Source organism: Malaclemys terrapin, chromosome 9 (genome assembly GCF_027887155.1).
Source record: "Malaclemys terrapin pileata isolate rMalTer1 chromosome 9, rMalTer1.hap1, whole genome shotgun sequence".
NCBI classification, from domain to species: domain Eukaryota; kingdom Metazoa; phylum Chordata; order Testudines; family Emydidae; genus Malaclemys; species Malaclemys terrapin.
Window position 1 is genome coordinate 79194827 of NC_071513.1, and position 20834 is coordinate 79215660.

Consider the following 20834-nt stretch of genomic DNA (forward strand, 5'->3'; position numbering starts at 1 on the left):
ATAGCCAAATAACACTTTACTTAAAAAAGAAAAGTTTGGGTTTGTTATGACCCAAGTTATTAGTCAATGTCCTGCTATGAGCCGATCTAGCACATCTCAGTTATGTGGAGATTAAGTCTTTCCCTTGGAGATTAATTTTAAATCAGTTTATTTTTGAGCCCCTCTCAGGAGGAAGGATTTTGCTCTGCGTTGCAGTCAGGCATCTACCATCAAGCCCTGGTTCTGGATGCAATTGGAAGGCATCTCCCGCCTCATGAGTGACTTGGCTGGGTCTTAAAGTGATATAGTTGCAAAAGAAATAGCCAGCCCGGTTTGAAATCCCCTCAGTGAAATTACCCTAGAGTGAAAGAGAGCCCTGACAGGGCTGGGGAGGGGGGAAATACCCCGCCCCCCAAACCCGCTCCAGCTGGCAGTGCTGCTGTCCCAGGGCACGCACTACCCTGCCCTGCCGGAGCCCCAGCTGTGGGGCACTTGTTCGGCAGCAGCCTGGGGGCGATGCTGGTGGGTGTGTGTCAGGAGGCAGCAGCATCCAGCCTGCCTCGCTCTCCGCTGCAGGAGAGAGAGAGCCAGACGGAGAGAGGGAGCCTGTCTGCAAAGTGCTGCTCCCTGGTGCTCAGAGCCTGCTCCGTCTCCAACTCTCATTCATTTTGCCGGCTAACATGAGAGATCATGGCCGCCTTCGGGCTTCTCAGCTATGAGCAGAGACCTCTCAAACGCCCCCGGCTGGGGCCGCCCGACGTCTACCCCCAGGACCCCAAGCAGAAGGAGGTGAGAGCCGGGGGTGGGCTCCGCGGAGCTGGCGAGGGGCAGAAGTTTGCCCGGCGGCCACCTGAAGGGTGATGGGGGCGGGGGGTGGGAAAGGAGCCTGCCGGAGCGGAGCTGCTGCCAGTCTGGGGGGAGCGCTGAACCGGAGCGGTGATGCCTTCACTGGGGGGGCTGCTCCCAGCCTGGGCCTGAGGCAGCCCCGGCTGCTGCCGCCCCATTTCCCTCCCCTCCCTAGTGAATCCTTTTAAACTTTTGAAAAATGTCGGCTTGCAAGGCAAGGCACCCCCCACTGACTTGCATTTTCTGCGGCGAGGCTGGGGCTGGGCAGGCGTGACAGCTCTCTGGACCTGTGTGAACAGGGGACCCCCTCCGCTGGCAACCCTGGGGAAACTGATTTCCCTTCCCTCCCGCCTTCTGGGGCAGCAAATTCTGACCCAGAGGAGATGGACAGTCATTACAGACAGACAGAGGCTTGTCCATGTCCATGGATGCTGTAGTGCAATAGGCAAGTTATTTGGATGTTGGTCAATGGTCAGTAACATCTGCTGAAACAAAAGCTGTTTGCTTGACTTCTAGGTACCTTGCTTCAGCACTCTGGGTGCCACTAGCAGGTGTAGTGCAGTAACCATGGCATTCTGTAGGTAGGATACACTGCAATTAACAAGCGATTATTTAAAAATAATCTCTTGTTAAAATAATCACTCTGCTACAATTTGTCATGGGACTTGTTTATTTTTTAACTCACCTGCTTCCCATCTGTAGTGTTTTGTACAGGTTAAAGCTTTAGTCACCTGTAAACCATTTTGCCTGAGTGACTTTCCTTTTCTTACTGTGACCTCAGCCAAATGGTAGTCATTGCCCTCATAGATATTTTGAATATAATTGAGGGAGGGCAGGGAAAACAATTATGTATTAATCAGCAAAGATAATTGAAATGAGATGGGTCCCCAAATTTGTCGCAGTAAAACCTTCTGGATGCAAGTGTTCATGTCCTTCTGTTACAAAGATTTGGTATTTTTCTTTCTAAAAGTGCATTTTAAGAAAATCTGCCCTCTAATTGTTAATCTAGATTGTAAAATTACAAATCCCAAAATAACAAGTAACTCTTAGGCAGTGCTTGCTGATGTGTTGACTTGCAGGTTAACCAAATAGAGATCTGAGACTGCGGAAGTAGGGATAATGATTCTAATTTCAAAGGGCAGCTGGTTGCATGGCCATCTCAAGTGAGAGTTTATTAATTACTAGAAACATATTTTCTTAAATCTTAAGAAGTGGGCTCTGAGTGACCTTCAATTCTAGGGTAAGATGCAGCCCAAGGAATTCAGAAACTTGAAAATGTATTTTTAAAACTTGGTCAAAGGGGAGAGTAGAAGGAGGAACCATACTTGCTGCTCTCAAATATTATCCAAACATTTGATCATAGTCTTTATGCTGCTGTTGTCTTTGGTAATATAACAAAAACATATCCAGAATTATGGTTAAAAATCACACTTCTGTCTGAATGTTTTTTTTACCTAAAATTGCTATAAAAGAAAGATTAAAGAATTATTTTTGATGTATTACTTTGGACAATACTTGGCACTTAGAAAGTTTCACTGTGTAGTCAAGCGTCTTCTGTTGAATGACTGCATTTTTCAGAGACTGCATTTTCTGAGAATCCATTTAATATGTTCAGTGTGTAATCTTCACAGCCTCTGATACACCTTAGGCTTTAAAGCTCAGTGTTTTCCCCTTTCGAAGTAATGGAAGCACCATTCTGAATAGTTACCCTAGAAAGCACGAATTGCCATATTAACTTTAAGACTAATCCTCCCTAGCTTCTTCCCCCACCCACTTGTAATGTATCGCATCGTTCATAAGATGTAACGAGTATAATATGTTATCTGTGTGATTTCTCATCTGTTTTAAGGAGTTATTTCTTGATCTCCTAGTTATAAATCAGCTGCACTACTATAAACCATGTATATGCTGGGGGTTTGTGCCAGGGCAGCTGTATCAATGGCTAAAATTCGCAGTGTAGACATGAACATAAGAACAGCCAAACTGGGTCAGACCAAAGATCCATCTAGCTCAGTATCCTGTCTTCCGACAGTGGCCAATGTCAGGTGCTCCAGAGGGAATGAACAGACCAGGTAATCACCAAGTGATCCATCCCCTGTTGCCCATTCCCAGCTTCTGGCAAACAGAGGCTAGGGACACCATCCCTGCCCATCCTGGCTAGTAGCCAATGATGGACCTATCTTCCATGAATTTATCTAGTTCTTTTTTGAACCTTGTTATGGTTTGCATCTGAAGAAGTGGGTTTTTTTACCCACGAAAGCTTATGCCTAAATAAATCTGTTAGTTTTAAGATGCAACCAGACTCCTTGTTGTTTTTGTGGATACAGACTAACACAGCTACCCCCGATACTTGTTATAGTTTTGGCCTTCACAACATCCTCTGGCAAAAAGTTCCAGAGGGTGACTGTGCATTGTGTGAAGACATACTTCCTTTTGTCTGTTTTAAACCTGCTGCCTATTAATTTCAGTTGGTGACCCCTAGTTCTTGTGTTATGAGAAGGAGTAAATAACACTTCCTTATTTACTTTTTCCACACCAGTCTTGATTTTATAGAGCTCTATCATATCCCCCTGCTTAGTTGTCGTCTTTTCCAATCTGACAGGCCCCCGTCTTTTTAATCACGCTTGACAAAGCCCTGGCTGGGATGATTTAGTTGGGAATTGGTCCTGCTTTGAGCAGGGGGTTGGACTAGATGATCTCCTGAGCTCCCTTCCAACCCTGATATTCTATGAGTCTATGATTATGCCTCTGGCTGTCTCTAAAGTCCTGGGGTTTGATCCAAAGCCCATTGAAGTCCATGAGAGTCTCACTTTTTCCATTGACTTTGTTGGGCTTTGGATCAGGCTCATAGCCCCTTGTGTAGTATGACGGTCATGTACTTCCATTCTCTGCTCTTCCTCTTTTTGGTATCTATATGTACTGCTCGTAGAGCACTTCTAACTTTCCTCTTTTGTTGGTGAGTTCAGCATTTATGAAAGTTGCCAGCCCGAGTCCTGGAGAATGAAGCTCTCTAGTTATGGAGCAAGTATAGCATGGGCAGCAGCTATGCAAGATTCTCCAGATTACCTGGTTATCATGGTCTGTTCAGTCTTTGGTTTCTTTGCTGAGGCAGCCAGCAAGGATGCCAGTGAATGCTAATTTGGACCTTGATTTGCGAACATGGACACATCTGCTATGAATTAGACTTAAACCACCAACTGATTCATACAGGTCACCAACAGTCGTCAGATGGTATTTACTTCTGGTGACTGCTGACTTCAGATGGATTTGGACTAGTGATTCAGAGGAAAGCTCCATTTTCTATCCCACTACCGATTCTCTGAGCTCTTGCTTCTTCCTGCCCCCCCTTCCATCCCCCATGCTACCCCTGTTGTCATATTTATCAATAAAATGGCAGGTTGCCATTATTTGACTTATTTTGTGACACATTATATATTTTTACAAGTGATCTTGACCAGACTTATAGAACTGTATTTGAACTAAACTGTGACTACGTACACAGATCAATTTTTAGCTCAGGAATGCTATATATTTTTAGTTAGGAAGTGGACTGATTCTTGCAGATACACTTTATACATATGCAGTCTGTTACAATAAGAGTGATAGCGGCAAGTGTCCAGATGGTTAATATTTAGAACACACTGCATGGGTGTATTAGTAAGTAGAAAATAACTGCAATTGGCTGCTTATTTGCCATGAGATAATTGATTGAAACATAACTTAAGGGGAAGACTTGCTCACTTTATGTTCACATGTTGCATTGCTATTTGTTTGTTACACTGAGTATACACAGTATGAAATAACACTACCAGCATCACTCCGTCTCTGTGGTTAAAGCATAGTCATCATTTTTGGAAGGTGGTAATAAGTTTAAAATGATTGAAGAAGAGTTAGGAGCAAGCTAGAGTAGATATTTTTGATTAGTCTGGTGTCAAAAACCATCATTTCATCCTTTCCCAAATTCACACCATCGAGAACAGGCAACACCTCATATGTTGAATTCTCAAGCTCTATATCTCAAATCTGGTTTTACAGTAAATGTATGCAAATATGAAGTATTGTAGGCTTTAAGATCTGGTGTTCTATGTTTTTTTACAATTGGTCGGTTTCTTTGGAGTTAGTAATTACTTACAGATACAAAAGGGTGGTTGAAGGCACACCTTCAACTTAAAAATCACACTTCTGTCTGAATGTTTTTTTACCTAAAATTGCTATAAAAGAAAGATTAAAGAATTATTTTTGGTGTATTACTTTGGACAATACTTGGCACTTAGAAAGTTTCACTGTGTAGTCAAGCTTCCTCTGTTGAATGACTGCATTTTTCACATAATATAGGAGAGAGAAAAACACTGAAAAAAATTAAGGAAAATGTGACTGCAGGGGAACTCGGGGCAAGTGTAGTACCTAAACCTACTTTTTTTTTTTTCTTTTTTAAAATGCTTATTAGATTTCAAGTTCACAGTGTCCCTTTAAAATAAACTCAGCTAACATTAAATGCTGTCTAACACAGATCTAAGGCATAACACCTTAACTATATAATACAATGCAGCATTAGGGCCAGGTCCTGCCTGTTTTACTTATACGAGTAGTCCCATTGACTTAAAAAGCGTTATAGAATTTGATCCTTATAACTTGTATGAAAGAGACTATTAAATCTCAAAATGACTTACAGAATCAAATTGCCATATTAACTTTAAGACTAATCCTCCCTAGCTTCTTCCCCCACCCACTTGTAATGTATCGCATCGTTCATAAGATGTAACGAGTATAATATGTTATCTGTGTGATTTCTCATCTGTTTTATGGAGTTATTTCTTGATCTCCTAGTTATAAATCAGCTGCACTACTATAAACCATGTATATGCTGGGGGTTTGTGCCAGGGCAGCTGTATCAGTGGGTAAAATTCGCAGTGTAGACATGAACATAAGAACAGCCAAACTGGGTCAGACCAAACGTCCATCTAGCTCAGTATCCTGTCTTCCGACAGTGGCCAATGTCAGGTGCTCCAGAGGGAATGAACAGACCAGGTAATCACCAAGTGATCCATCCCCTGTTGCATATTCCCAGCTTCTGGCAAACAGAGGCTAGAGACACCATCCCTGCCCATCCTGGCTAGTAGCCAATGATGGACCTATCTTCCATGAACTTATCTAGTTCTTTTTTGAACCCTGTTATGGTTTGCATCTGAAGAAGTGGTTTTTTTACCCATGAAAGCTTATGCCTAAATAAATCTGTTAGTTTTAAGATGCAACCAGACTCCTTGTTGTTTTTGTGGATACAGACTAACACAGCTACCCCCAATACTTGTTATAGTTTTGGCCTTCACAACATCCTCTGGCAAAAAGTTCCAGAGGGTGACTGTGCATTGTGTGAAGACATACTTCCTTTTGTTTGTTTTAAACCTGCTGCCTATTAATTTCAGTTGGTGACCCCTAGTTCTTGTGTTATGAGAAGGAGTAAATAACACTTCCTTATTTACTTTTTCCACACCAGTCTTGATTTTATAGAGCTCTATCATATCCCCCTGCTTAGTTGTCGTCTTTTCCAGTCTGACAAGCCCCAGTCCTTTTAATCTTTCCTCATATGGAAAATGTTCTATAACCCTAATAATTGTTGTTGCTCTTTTATGAACCTTTTACAATTCCAATACATCTCTAGCCCGCTAACTGATGTAACACGAATTCGGATATAACGCGGTAAAGCAGTGGCTCCAGGGGGGTGGGGCTGTGCACTTGGGCGGATCAAAGCAAGTTCGATATAGTGCGGTTTCACCTACAACGCAGTAAGATTTTTTTGGCTCCTGAGGACAGCGTTATATCGAGGTAGAGGTGTATATCTTTTTTTTAGCTGCGGCGACCACATCTGCACAAAGTATTCAAGATGTGGGTGTACCATGGATTTATATAGAGGCAATATGATATTTTCTGTCGTCTTATCTATCCCTTTCTTAATGATTCCCAACGTTCTGTTCGCTTTTTTGACTGCCACTTCACATGAAGTGGATGTTTTCAGAGAACTATCCATGGCCTTACTAAGGAAGGGTCTGGGACCTGAACTAGTGCTTTAACCTTAAGGCCCCCAAATCCAATCATTCTGTGTCTCACTGCTGCTGGCTGAAAAAAGTAAATAAGTTTTTGTGAGAGTTTAGGCCAGAGCTGAAATTAATGAGACATTATACATGCTTATCAGCTAAGACATCTGCTTTTTCAGTAATGTCTGTTACCGTACAAATGCCTACAGAGAATATAAAGTTAGCATTACAAATGGAGCTGAACATGTGCAATTTCACCTGTCCTTACTGGTACATACTCTGGATTTAATTCTACATTTTTTTGTTTCATTTTGAAATTTTATCATCTCAATTTTGTTTTCATTCATAGACTGGAAAAATAAACACAAATAAACACAGAAGCTGATCATAACAGCTTGTATACTGTTAATTTTTTATATAGAGCATTTCTAAAATGTTTTAATAGTAATCCAGTAAGTCTGAAAATGCAATCCAGGTTTAACTTCAGTGTACTAGTCTTTGTCCATGATGAATTTGTTAGCAAATGACAGAAATGGGTTGCTATTCACATTTTATATGAGAGAGGGAGAAAATACCTGAAATAATAATAAAAAACTCTTCCCCAGGTCACAAATGGTTTTGCAGTTGTATGGCTCAAAATGTGATTTTTTTTTTTAAATTGACAGCTCAAAGTATTGTCTAATCACACCTAATATTTTAAGGGGGTGGGGGAGAGTGCCTCAAATTACCCATTTTAAAATAAAGGTTGGTATGTGAAGGTTTGAAAGACAATCTAAATGTGTATTCTCAGACCTGAACCTTCCTTTAGATATGCAGTTTATACGTGTGTATTTGTGCTGGTATAGTTTATAGGAAAATACCCAGATACATGAGGTAGATGCTAGTTGAAGTGAGTGGAAAGACTCCCATTGACTTCTGTGGTCTTTGGATCAGGCTCTTAATATTATGCTGTAATCTTAATTCCCATGGTCGAGGAGCTGTTGTCTTTCTGATATAGAACTCTCAAATTTGATGTACAAGGATGAATTTTAGTACACATCTCAAAAACAGCTTGTGTGTGTGTGTGAGAGAGAGAGACACACACACACACACACACACACACACGTGGCTACTTTCTCTTAATTTATGCTTTATCTCTTCAAAGAGGTTTACAAATGTTAACTAATCCTCATAGCAACTGTGTGTGGTAGGTAGTTAAGTGTTCCTGTTTTACAGAGAGGATGAGAGTCTGGCACTGGCTATACCAGCCTTGTGTTGAGTTGCATTCTACAACCCTGGGCAGAATCAGCCCTAAATGCTTTATACAAGGTCACTAGGGAGTCAATGTGATTTGAACACGAGTTCCTGGCATACAGTCCCATTTCATAACCACTATAAATCACAGCTTCATACTAACTCATTTCTAACCTCTTGTAGTTGCTTTGTGTGGTGTCATCAATGAAATAACATGTTACAGCATGTTAGCACTGTCTGCTGTGTTTATCTCCTAAGTCCAACTAATAGCACTAATTCCTTCATAGGTGTTGGTAGATGACCACACCTCTGTTTGAAATCCCATCAAACAAACGGAAATAAATTGTGTTAGGAATGTTTCAAGATGGCATGTTGAATTAACCAGTCATGCATTTGTGTACACACACACACACACACACACACACACACACACACACCCAACAGCAACTTCTGCAAATGAAAATATAGCCAATCTAATGGACACTTTTTTTATTACAAAATTAAATGTGCATATTCCTAAAACATATAACAAATGTATTTTGCACTTTAGTGATACATTTCGTACATGTTTATAGTTAAGGATCAGGTCAGGATTTTCATGATACAGTGGCTCAGGTCACTGTCTCCTATGGGGAAACTAACAGGTGAGAGGCATGGGAGCCAGAGAGGAGGAGAACTCCCCCCAACATCTCTATGCTGTAAATTGACAAAGTTCAAGCTGTAACCAGGTACTATGTCAAATCTCATGCAACAGTGCTTTGAAGAGGTGTTGAAGTATCCTGAGGCTGTGTGTTGCTCTGTGCCACTCAAAGCATCATCGGAGCAATGCATCATGGACTGAGACTAATGCGTTGTCTGTCTTGTAATATTGTACTGAAGAAAAAAGGTAGAAATGTAAAATGCTTAAAATTACCCTTCTTCCCCACCCCCCCCCCAATCAACCAATCCACCAGACTTGATAATTCACATAAGGAAGGGAGTCCAGAGTTTAATATGGAAAGTATTTATTGTAGCTGTACTGTAAATAGTGGCAAAACAAGTGCCTGTTAGTCCTGGATTATGCATTTGAGCCTTCACAGCAAGGGTGGTGACAGAAACTCAATCTTCCTTTTCCAGAAACACAGGCTACTACCACTTCAGCTTAAGAGAAACTTCCTTAGCTTTTAGACATATAGATAGAGCACTGCGCAGATACAAATTTGTATCCGCATCTGATTTGTGATCCACAAAAATGGTCTGGATATCCACATCCATGGATGTAAAGCAGATATCTGTAGGGCTCTAAATACAAAATTTGTATCTGCATCTGATCTTCAATCTGCAAAAATGGTCTGCGGATTTGCAGGGCTCTACATATAGGACCTATGAGCCACAATTTAGTAATTCTGATTCTGTCCAGCTGAGGGCAGTGTCCTACATACATGAGCCAGTTCATTAGTTTCCTTTTACACCTGTTGTACTTAGATTGCAGAGGGCCACACAACAGTGGCTGAATGTGAATACTATATATGATGCAATATCTTCTAGACACATAAGAACGAGTAAAGAACATTATTTTGCATTTCCTTTCTTTTGTTGGTTTAAGTTGGTCCCCTTTAAATTAGTCCTCTGAAGGATTCTCTCAGGTTAAAAATGTTTTTAAAAATCCTTTGTTTTTTAATAACACTATTAAATTGAAATAATTTTAAATCTAATTTACCATTCACTGGTTCTGCTGTCTGTTTACTTCACACACTTCATTTAGCTTGGATGTCAAAATACACTGGGCAGTCCCCATTTTATTTTTCCCTGTAATTTTCTAGTCATTTACTTTCTGATTCTCCTTCACTAGCCCAATGATGCAGCAACTGAGTGATAAACATTACTGGAGAATGCTGAAATCTGAAGAGACTCTTTTGCAACAAATTAAAAACAAATTCATATACAACTGTACAGTCTGAAGTACCCATCAGTGATCCTTTAACATTGTTTGAACATAATTATTTATGGTGTATTTGATTCATACACGTGTTCTCTCTGGATTCAAAAACAGTAATTGAAGGAGGCCTGTCATGTACCCTAGGAGCACCCCAATGCCAGCTGGCAAGGGGGTCCCTGGTACATAACAGTAAAACTCAGCTGGCCTGACCAGCTCAATGCATCTCATATGTTGCTGTCATGGAAGGTATCATATACAAACTGGTAACATGCTAGTCCTGAAAATCATTGCATGCTGTGTATATGGGGCTTGTACAAAGAGTTGTAAATGTGTGCTGGAATTCTGCTAAAATGTTTGGCAAGCAATGCATAAACCCAGTCTGCCCTAGAAAAAGGAATATGTATTTGCTTGTCTGACCTGCCTGGTTGTCAGGAAGAGACAATGAAGGTACGTATAAGGTAAAATAAAGCTAACAAACAGGGGAGAAGACCGCATGGTGTCTACACCCCAGCAGGAGAGAGAAGTTTTGTCTGGCCATACTTTTCAAAGAATATATTTCAAAGGTTTACTGGCCTATAAAAAGGTGGGGAGAGAACACTTATTTTATCTTTCACCCATGGAATCAAAGAAACCAAGTGCTTTGAGCTCTGTGTGTTGGGTCCTGGCTAAAGACCGGGCCAGCTATGCTGGAAGAATGACTGTGGTGAGAAAAACTTCTTTGAACAGAAGACTCTAGTTTTGTTGACATTTAATCATAGGCGTGTAGTTTTAGTTTGTTTGTAACCATTTCTATCCTTATTCCTTATACTTGGTGTCATTTAAAACTATGTCCTTTTGTTAATAAACTTGCTTTACAGCATTTTGAGTTGATTTATGGTAAAAGTAATTGAAGTGGAGGGTTTAACCCCAGTTAGGTTAATAAACTACTTTGTACTATCTCTTTAAAGGAGCAGTAAGGTTTTGTGGGTGCTACCATAAGAGGGGCTAAGCACTGCAGAGAAAGACATATCTGAGGTACTCGGGAATTGGAGCTCACTGATTCTTACTGGTTAGACAAGGTTTGGACTGGTAGAGTCTTGAAGTTTGCTGGCAAGACAAGGGAGATAACACATAGCTTAGCAGCAGCAAAGCTTGCCCTTGCTGAGACTCAGAGGGGTAACACACTGGCTCACAGTTCCGGGAAACCCAGCATATCATCATGCTAATATTCTGAAGGCTCTTTTGACTGCACTTGGTAGGTGGTGCAAGACTCTACCATACAATGTCAATGGCAGTATATGAGGAGTGTAATAATGAAGGACAGAAATAAGTTCAGGGCCTGACTTTTTCCCAGAGGTGTGGAACAGCTGCAACTTCCATGCAAACCTTGGAAGGTGAGGATGCTCTGCGCCTCTGAACATCAGCATTCTAATGTATTATTACTATCACTATTACATTTTGAAAAGGATGTTTGAATGTCTCACCTTTATAAATGCTCAGCTACTATGGTGATGAATGTTCTGATTGCAAAAATGGATCTTAAAAATGCTCTGTAAAGCAATTAAGATTTAATAAAATTTGAGCTCAGCTACTCTGATGACTATTTAAAACTACAAAACAGGTTTAAATCTTGATTGGGTTTGCTTGGGGACACTGCTTGACATATTGAAAGCAGGCTTGACGTCCCTTCAAGAGCCTGCAAAATCCAGTGCAGTGTGCCACAGCGTGTCTCCTCATAAGTGACAGCACTGTGCGGCATCTCTGCATTTGTTGCTTGGAGATGGCTTGATTTTCAAGCTAAACCAAGTGATGGCATGCTCGACCTTCGTACATTTAGTTGTGTACAATTTAGGATTGTCTACACAGAGAAAAGCCTCAGTAGCTGGTGTGCACTAGCTGTGTGGACATTCTTACTGTGCACTGAGTGCCGTTGGGGTGCGGTGCGGGAGGGAGTGCGGTGTGCAGGAAGGGGCTCAGAGTAAGAGGGGGTGGAGGAGGGGTGTGGGGTATATGAGGGGGCTTGGCAGGAGGTTGGGGTGCAGGAGGGGGTACGGAGTGCGGGAGGAGGCTCAGGGCAGGGGTGCAGGGAGGGGGCTCAGGACAGGGGGTTGAGGTGTGGGGTGCAGGAGGGGTTCAGGGGTTTGGGCTCCGGCCCAGTGCCACTTACCTGAAGCGGCCCTGAAGCGGCAGTGGGGCCCCGAAGCGGCTGGCACCATGTCACTGCGGCCCCTCGCCTGCGGGTACTTCCCCCAAAACTCCCATTGGCCACAGTTCCCCGTTCCTGGCCAATGGGAGCTGCGGGGTGTGTGCGCTTGTGCGCGCCTACAGGCGAGGGCCGCGCACAGAGCCTTCTGTACCCCCGCCCCCACAATCCCTTCAGGGGCTGCAGGGATGTGGTGCTGGCCGCTTCTGGGAGCGGCAATCCCATGGGCCGGATCCAAAGCCCTGACAGGTCGGATCCAACCTGCGGTCTGTAGTTTGTCTACCCCTGGTTTAATTGGAGGTGTAATAATCTAAACTGCTTGAGGGTACTAAGCAGTGTCTATACAGGGTGTTTGTGCAGGGTAACAAGTGCACTGCAATTTCACATGCTAGCTTTCTGCACGCTAACTTCCCTGTGTGGACAAGTCCTAAATTTTTTACTGATGTTATATAACCAATTTGCTTGGCATTTTTTTCTAACAAAGTTGTAATTTTAGGATCTGATCCTGCACCATTAAAGGAATTGATCTCTCTTTGACATTAACAAGAGTCGGATATAGTTCTTATTTCTTAATTTTTTTTTAACCTTCCCAGTATGATGGGTGTTCGGTGATATGAATATGATTGGTTGAATTAAACTAGTGTGATATATTTGAATCTTTCTAATGGTATCTGGTACCTGGATTAATTGACCTCTGTTCTTGGTATGTTAAACTTCAATTATTAAAATCAAAAGCTGATTGGGAAGAAGTTAATATAAAAGCAAAACCACTCTTCTGAAGCCCCACTTAGATCTAAATTTGTTTGAGGCATGGATTCATTTAAAGTTCTTGTAAGTGAATGGTTGTTGGGGGGCCAAGTAAAGTCAAACCAAAGAACTACAGTATTTATGGTACCACTTAACCTTCAAGTCATGCTATGGGCCAACAGTATGTATGATATTGGAACACAATGTCACTTACGGACAGTTTTTTAAAAAAAAAGCAGAACTAAAATAAAAAGACAAACAACAAACCTTTTGAGGTCATCTATGCAGTGAGTAGTAATAGTAACAAATATATTATTTTTCTTTTCAGCTTACTTTGTTTGTTTGTTTGCTTAGAATTAGGGCTGTTGATTAATCGCAGGTAACTCACACGATTATCTCAAAAAATTAGTCACGATTAAAAATATTAATTGCAATTAATCACAATTTTACTCGCACTGTTAAACAATAGAATACCAATTGAAATTTTTAAAACGTTTTTGGATGTTTTTCTACATTTTCAAATATATTGATTTCGGTTACAACACAGAATACAAAATGTACAGTGATCACTTTATATTATTTTTATTACAGATATTTGCAACGTACAAATGATAAACAAAAGTAATAGTATTTTTCAATTCACCTTATGCAATCTCTTTATCGTGAAAGTGCAACTTTCAAATGTAGTTTTTTTGTTGTTGTTACGTAACTGCAGTCAAAAACAAAACGATGTAAAACTTTAGAACCTACAAGTCTACTCAGTCCTACTTCTTATTCAGCCAATCACTAAGACAAACAAGTTTGTTTACATTTAGGGGAGATAATGCTGCCGGCTTCTTATTTACAATGTCACCGGAAGATGAGAACAGGCATTTGCATGGCACTTTTGTAGCTGGCATTGCAAGGTATTTACGTTCCAGATATGTTAAACATCCGTATACCCATTCATGCTTCATTCAGAGGACATACTTCCATGTTGATGATGCTCATTTAAAAAAAAAATGTGTTAATTAAATTTGTGACTGAACTCCTGTTCTGTTTTACCCGCATTCCGCCATATATTTCATGTTATAACAGTCTCGGATGTTGGCCCAGAACATGATCATTTTAAGAACACTTTCACAGCAGATTTGACAAAATGAAAAGAAGGTACCAATGTGAGATTTCTCGACCCAAGGCTTAAGAATCTGAAGAACCTTTCAAAATCTGAGAGGGATGAGGTGTGGAGCATGCTTTCAGAAGTCTTAAAAGAGCAACACTGTGATGCAGAAACTACAGAACCCGAACCACCAAAAAAGAAAATCAACCTTCTGCTGGTGGCATCTGACTCAGATGATTAAAGTGAACATGTGTTGGTCTGCACTGCTTTGTATCATTATCGAACAGCACCTGTCATCAGCATGAATGAATGTCTTCTGGAATGGTGGTTGAAGCATGAAGGGACATATGAATCTTAAGCGCATCTGGCATGTAAATATCTTGCTACAACAGTGCCATGCGAACACCTATTCTCACTTTCTGGTGACACTGTAAACAAGAAGCGGGCAGCATTATCTCCTGCAAATATAAACAAACTTGTTTGTCTGACTGGCTGAACAAGAAGTAGGACTGAGGGGACTTGTAGGCTCTAAAGTTTTACAGTGCTTTATTTTTGAATGCAGTTATTTTTTTTATGTAATTCTATATTTGTAAGTTCAACTTTCATGATACAGTGTATGAGGTGAATTGAAAAATGTAATTTTTGTTTTTTACAGCACAAATATTTGTAAGAAAAAATAAATATAAAGTGAGCACTGTACATTTTGTATTGTAATTGAAAGCAATATATTTGAAAATGTAGAAAACATCCAAAAATATTTAATTAAATGGTATTCTATTATGCTTAACAGTGCGATTAATCACGATTAATTTTTTAATCGCTTGGCAGCCCTATTTAGAATCCTTTTATCACTTTGATCTCTTGGTTGGTCTAATTTTCAAGGCTGTCTTGGGGATAGTGTAGGTGGGAGGAGTGTTTTAGCACTTTGTTGTCCTCATTTAAAATTCAGATTAGTGTTTCTGGCTGGCTTCATAAACCCTGCAGAGTGCTCAGAATGCTCTTAAATTCAAAAATATTGTAGTGAATAATTCCTATGTTATCTTTCAGACTTCCCAGAAATACTCAAAAGCTCTGCTCCTTGTTGAGGATAACAGAATAAACCAAAAGGGGAGTTTCTAGGCCAAACTCCTTTTGGAAGACTGTTTTGCCAAAAAAGATTATAGTCCATATTTAAAAAAAAAAAAAAAAATTTCTTCTGGCACAGTATTTGTTTAGTTTTGGTGAAGTTCAGGGAGTTGGAGGAGACTGTTAGAGCTGGTCTTAATTGGCAAGTTACACCCCCAACCTGTAAAGACCTAGGTATGTACATGCGATTAGTTCCCCTGAACTCAATGGGATTACTCATGCTTTTTGAGTTCTCATTGTCCCATTAATAGGGCTGTGCACTTGTTTAATGTAAACGCAGGCATAAATCTCTGTAGGATCAAGTCACTGTCAAAACTTTATACTAGCGATAATCACTTACAATAATACTCCTATTGCAAAAGTAACACTCCAGAAGAAGTAGGTTGAACTGCAAAAGGGGCACCATTGCTTCATTGTAGCAGTTTATTCTGGCTGTTTCAGTATATGTAGTAAAGATCTGTTTGTCAGTTGTGGTTTCAGCCACCGAGCTGAAATGGTTGCATAGAAAGTTTCAGCAAAGCAAAATATGGTACAGACCATTTCTCTTTGTACCTGTCATAAATCAGATGCTGTTTTTGCTCTTTGCTCTTGGGGCAGGACTACATTGGATGGTGTTCTTAAACCTTGCCACAGATCTCAAGTCTGAATGAAGCTGCCTCTCTAATGCAGTGGGAACACATTTTTACCTTTGCTCTCTGAACTGCACTGGTTTCCTGTTTGTTTCTGGGAGCAATTCGAGATGTTGATTCTAATCTGTAAAATTCTTCTTTCTGTATGACACCATGTCTCTCTCTGCACCATCACAACACATGAGATGCTGACAGCTCCTAGATATGTGATCTTAAGGGCTGGAGCAGAGGGTCCCCAGCTGTGGGAGTGCTCTGCTTTGGGCACTCCAAGAGAGCTTTCAAATTCACTGATTTTTTTTTTTCTTTTTTTCAGAAGGCCATGCAAGACACAATTTTTAGTCCAGATCTACTCTGGTTATTGATCATCCCTGTGATATTTATAATGGCTTGTTAAAGCAACAGGGCTGCTTGTGCTTTCTGTTGCGAACAGTTTCATTTGTTCTTTATGTTAACTTGCGTCATGTGCCCAGCTGCCACAGCACAAGTGCATAAAAATATAGAAATGTCATCCCTTCTGTTTCCTACAGCTTTAGCTGAAAGCCTTCAGGTTTCTAATCCAAAAATAATATAGAGTTCTGGGTGGTTCTTAGTGTCCTCTGAAATGTGTCTTGTGCTCTTTGGATGGTGTAACATTTAAATACCTTCTGAAAGCTCGTGGTCATTGAGCATTGTGGGGTGCATTCAAGTAAGTGCCAGAATTACCTCAGGAGTTTAGCCATGCCGTTGCACTTGGATATGCGACGTCCACAACTTTTGATGTCCGTGCCCCTCTACCCGTACTACAGAAAAGAGACTGGGAGGCAAGGACCAGATGTATAGCTCCATTTAGTAAAGAGAAGTAAACCTAACTCTTGCCCCTCCTCCTTAAAAATATGGAGCCATCTTTGGAAAGGTGGGATAAATGCTACTGGTTCTTCAGATGTGAGTCTTGAAGGGTCTAAACTGGACGTAGAACAACTTTGTTATGGGGATTTCCCTTTTACGGGCCACACTAAATACGTCTTTGAAGAAGGGAGTGGGGAAGTAGATGGAAAGATTAAATTTGTGTGTGTAGTAAGACCATGTTTGGCTTTAACAGTACACTGGAGAACTTCTTTATGAAGACCATGTCATTTTAGAAAATGGCCCTTGTAGTGCAGCCAAGAGCAGTGAGACCTATAGTAGGGTCATCTGCTGAGTAAGTGCTGATAATGGAAGTCAGTGATAGTGATGACAGCTTAAATATTTAAGTTTGGTCATTCTCCTAAGATGATGCATTTGGGAAAAATATATATGTAAACCTGTTTGTGTATAGAGAAATTTTAGTGCCTCACATAAAGGGCTTTGTATGGGGAAACAGTGTTGGAGCTGATTGGAACACAGGCAGGCCATGGAATCCTTTTGCATTTCACTCCCCACCAAAAGAAAACCAAACCAATAATAACAACAAAAGGTTGCAGATCAGTACAGTTCATTGGCTGTAATGCTGAATACAACCTGTGTGTAACAGACAGGCTGGAGCCTGGCACCTCTATCTCCAGGTCTCAGTAGATATTCTGTGAGTTACGGTTTTTGGAGGGAGTGTGTGACTGTTGAGAGCAAGGCCTGCTGGGAATGGGGAAGCAGAATATAAAAGGCAGGTGACCAGGTCTTATTTGCCAGTGTGGAGAGAGACTTGCTAAGAACAGCATGCTGATGAGGTTCTCCAGTGACTGGGGGCCAGCAAGCAAGATTCCCAGTAAGGAGCCATGCTAAAGCCCGTGGAGGGAGACGGGCCAGTGTAGGAAGTGGGTCACAGAGAATTATGCATGGAGTGGGCAGTTTTTTTGCTGCTGTAAGATGTTAGGGGCTGGATCCTCTGATTAGAGGATGGCACAGGCTTCCCTGTGATGCTGCCTGACAGCAGTAGTGTACTGGCACCATGGCAGTCAAGGGGCAAAGAGGCTGTTGTGATACCACTGAAGCAGAGGGGGAAATTCCAGACTTGTCCAGACAGGATTTCCTTTGGGTCTTTGTTTACCCCAAAAGGGAACGATTTTCAGTTGGGTCAGAGCGTCAAACTACCTTAGCAGTAAAGGCAAGTAGAGGCATAGATGGAGGAAACAGAGGCAGGGGTCCACCTAGCCTTGCATGTACCCCATAATGGGGGTTTGTGGCTAGCGGATCTATCCAGTTCCTGGACCTGGATTGATATGTGTAGTCAAGTCCTGCCACTCTTTTGGCTAACCAGAGCTTGCCCTGCTGCAGAATTCAGCCCTATGGCATACAGAGGGCTGTGGAGTCAAACTCTTCTCCTTCTGTGCTTCCCGTCCTCCCCTCTCCCAAATAGTAGAACCATATTGGTTCGTGTGTGTGTGTGTGTGTGTGTGTGTGCGCGTGCCTGACATGCAGATACTTGGATGATTTGATCTCCAGGCAGTTTCTGTTCTTCCTTCTTTTTATAGGAACCCTCCTGCTCCAACAGAAATACAGACAGGTTTGAGCTGAAGCCTGGAAATCTGGAATGAATTGCATACTGTCATTCTTTTTCTCTAAAATTGTATGAAAAGGGAAGATTTGCAGAGAATACACAGTCCATGTGCAAAATATACAGTGTGACACACCAAGACTTGCTTTTATAAAAATATGTTGATGCAAATGATCAAATTTTAAAAAACTAAATTTAATTCTTTGTAACTTAACAAAAATATGCTTTTTGCAGGATGAACTTACTGCAGTGAATGTAAAGCAGGGTTTCAATAATCAACCAGCCTTCTCTGGAGATGAGCATGGATCTGCTAGAAATATTGTCATTAATGCCTCAAAGGTAAGGCAATGTTTTTTAGTTTGCTGGAGTACTGATTTACAAACGTGTGTGTATTCTACTATTTAAGTTACTTTTTTTGGAGGATGGGGGGAGGGAAAGTTGTCTACAATTTGTAAGTCAACAGTGGTGTTTTTTGTTTCAGATTGTTCTACCCTAAAGTCTTAGTATTTGTAGATCAAGATTGGATGTTTGTCTAGAGGGTATGCCCTAGGAATTATTTTCAGGAAGTTCAGTGGCCTGTGCTATACAGACATCAGAAGAGAAGATCACAATGGTTCCTTCTGGTCTAAGAATCTGAGTATTGAAGTTAATTATAAACCTAGTGTATGAATGTTGAGAGTAAATTCCAGTTCTTCAGCTGGTTGCTGTACTGGCCGTAAGATGATGATGATGATAATAGGGTTGTAAGTAATAACCAGCATGGATTTGTCAAGAACAAATCAGGCCAAACCAATCTAACTCTTTGACCGGGTTACTGGCCTAGTGGATAGGAGGGAATCTTTAGATGTGATAATCTTGATTTTAGTAAATCTTTTGACGTAATCTCATAAGTAAATTAGGGAAATGTGGCCTAGATGAAAGTACTATAAGGTGGGTACAAACTGGTTGAAAGACCGTACTCAGAGTAATTATTAATGGATCGCTTTCAAACTGGGGGGATGTATTTAGTGGAGTTGCACAGGGGTCTGTTCTAGACCTGATACTATTCAATATTTTCATTGATGACTTGGATAATGGGGCATGCACGGGGGCAGGGGGAGAGAGCAAACAGGGCCATGCTCCCCCCGCCCCCGATAATCGGCAGGGCCACAGAACTCCTCCTGTCCTCGGCGCTGCGGCAGGGAGAGCAAGCTCCTGGCTGTGGCGGGGGCACAGAATGTGACCCTCCAAAAACGATCAAATTCCTGCAGACTCCTGCTTATATTTGCAGATGACCCCAAGTTGGGAGAAGTTGCTAGCACTTTGGAGGACAGGATTAGAATTCAAAATGACCTTAACAAATTGGAGAATTGGTCTGAAATCAACAAGATGAAGTTCCTTAAAGACAAGTGCAAAGTACTACACTTAGGAAGGAAAAATCAGTGTAGAACTACAAAATGGGGAATAACTGGCTAGGTGTCAGGCAGTACTGCTGAAAAGGATCTGAGGTTTATAGTGGATCACAAATGGAATATGTGTCAACAGAATGATGCAGTTTTGAAAAAAACTAATATCATTCTGGCGTGTATGAACAGGAGCATTGTATGTAAAACATGGGATGCAATTGTCTTGCTCTGTTTGGCACTGGTGCAGCCTCAGCTGCAGTACCAGGGCCGGCTCCAGCTTTTCTGCCGCCCCAAGCGGCAAAAAAGAAAAAAAAGAAAAGGGAAAAAAAGGCGAGCGGCAGCACTTCGGTGGCAGCTCAATTGCAGGTCCCCCCTCTCTTCCTCTTCGGTGGCAATTCGGCGGCAGCTCAAAGAGGAAGAGAGGGAATGAGGGACCCATCGCTGAAGACCCCTTTGAATTGGCCGCCCCAAGCACCTGCTTCCGAAGCTGGTGCCTGGAGCCGGCCCTGTGCAGTATTATGTCCAGTTCTGGGCGCCACACTTTAGGAAAGATATGGACAAACTGGAGAGAGTCCAGAAGAAAGATACTGAAATGATAAAAGGCTTAGAAAACCTGGTGTATGAGGAAAAGTTAGAAAAACTGGACTCCTTTAGTCTTAAGAAAAGACTAGGTGTGGGGGTGGGGAGAACGTGATAACAATCTTCAGATATGTTAAGGGCTGCTATAAAGAGGACTCTGATCAATTTTTCTCCATGTCCACTGAAGTTAGGACTAGAATAATCAGTTTAATTTGCAGCAAGGGAGATTTAGGTTAGATATAAAGAAAAGCATTTGAATAGGCTTCCAAGGGAGGCTGTCAAGTTCCCATCATTGGAGGTTTTTAAGAACAGGTTAGACAAACACCTGTTCAGGGATGGTCTATGTAAACTTGTTCTTGCCTTAGCACAGAGAGCTGGACTAGATAACTTTTCTTGGTCCCTTACAGCCCTCTATGTGGAAAAAAGGGTACTTAAAAACTGAGTACTGTATACTTGACGTAATACCAGATTGTAACATTTCAGTCTGAAAAAGGTAATTACTTTTTGTTTCCAGTCTTACGTTTTCATGGTTTATAAAGGCCATAATGACTTTCTTTCCTTGTAGGTAATCATTGCTGGTATAAAGACACCTGCCTTGTGGTGGGCCCTTAACTATTCCAGCTGTTTACTTACT

The 20834-nt window shown here is 41.4% G+C and overlaps 1 protein-coding gene across 1 annotated transcript in view; it reads left to right on the forward strand.

Moving 5' to 3' along the window:
• The first annotated feature begins 669 nt into the window (after nt 1–669).
• The window catches only part of MED12L (mediator complex subunit 12L), a 312365-nt gene continuing 292200 nt past the window's right edge, over nt 670–20834 (forward strand). Inside the window, exons 1-2 of the mRNA XM_054039474.1 lie at nt 670–768; nt 18471–18575. Coding sequence (XP_053895449.1) covers nt 670–768; nt 18471–18575 — 204 coding nt within the window. The remainder of the gene's footprint in view (nt 769–18470; nt 18576–20834) is intronic.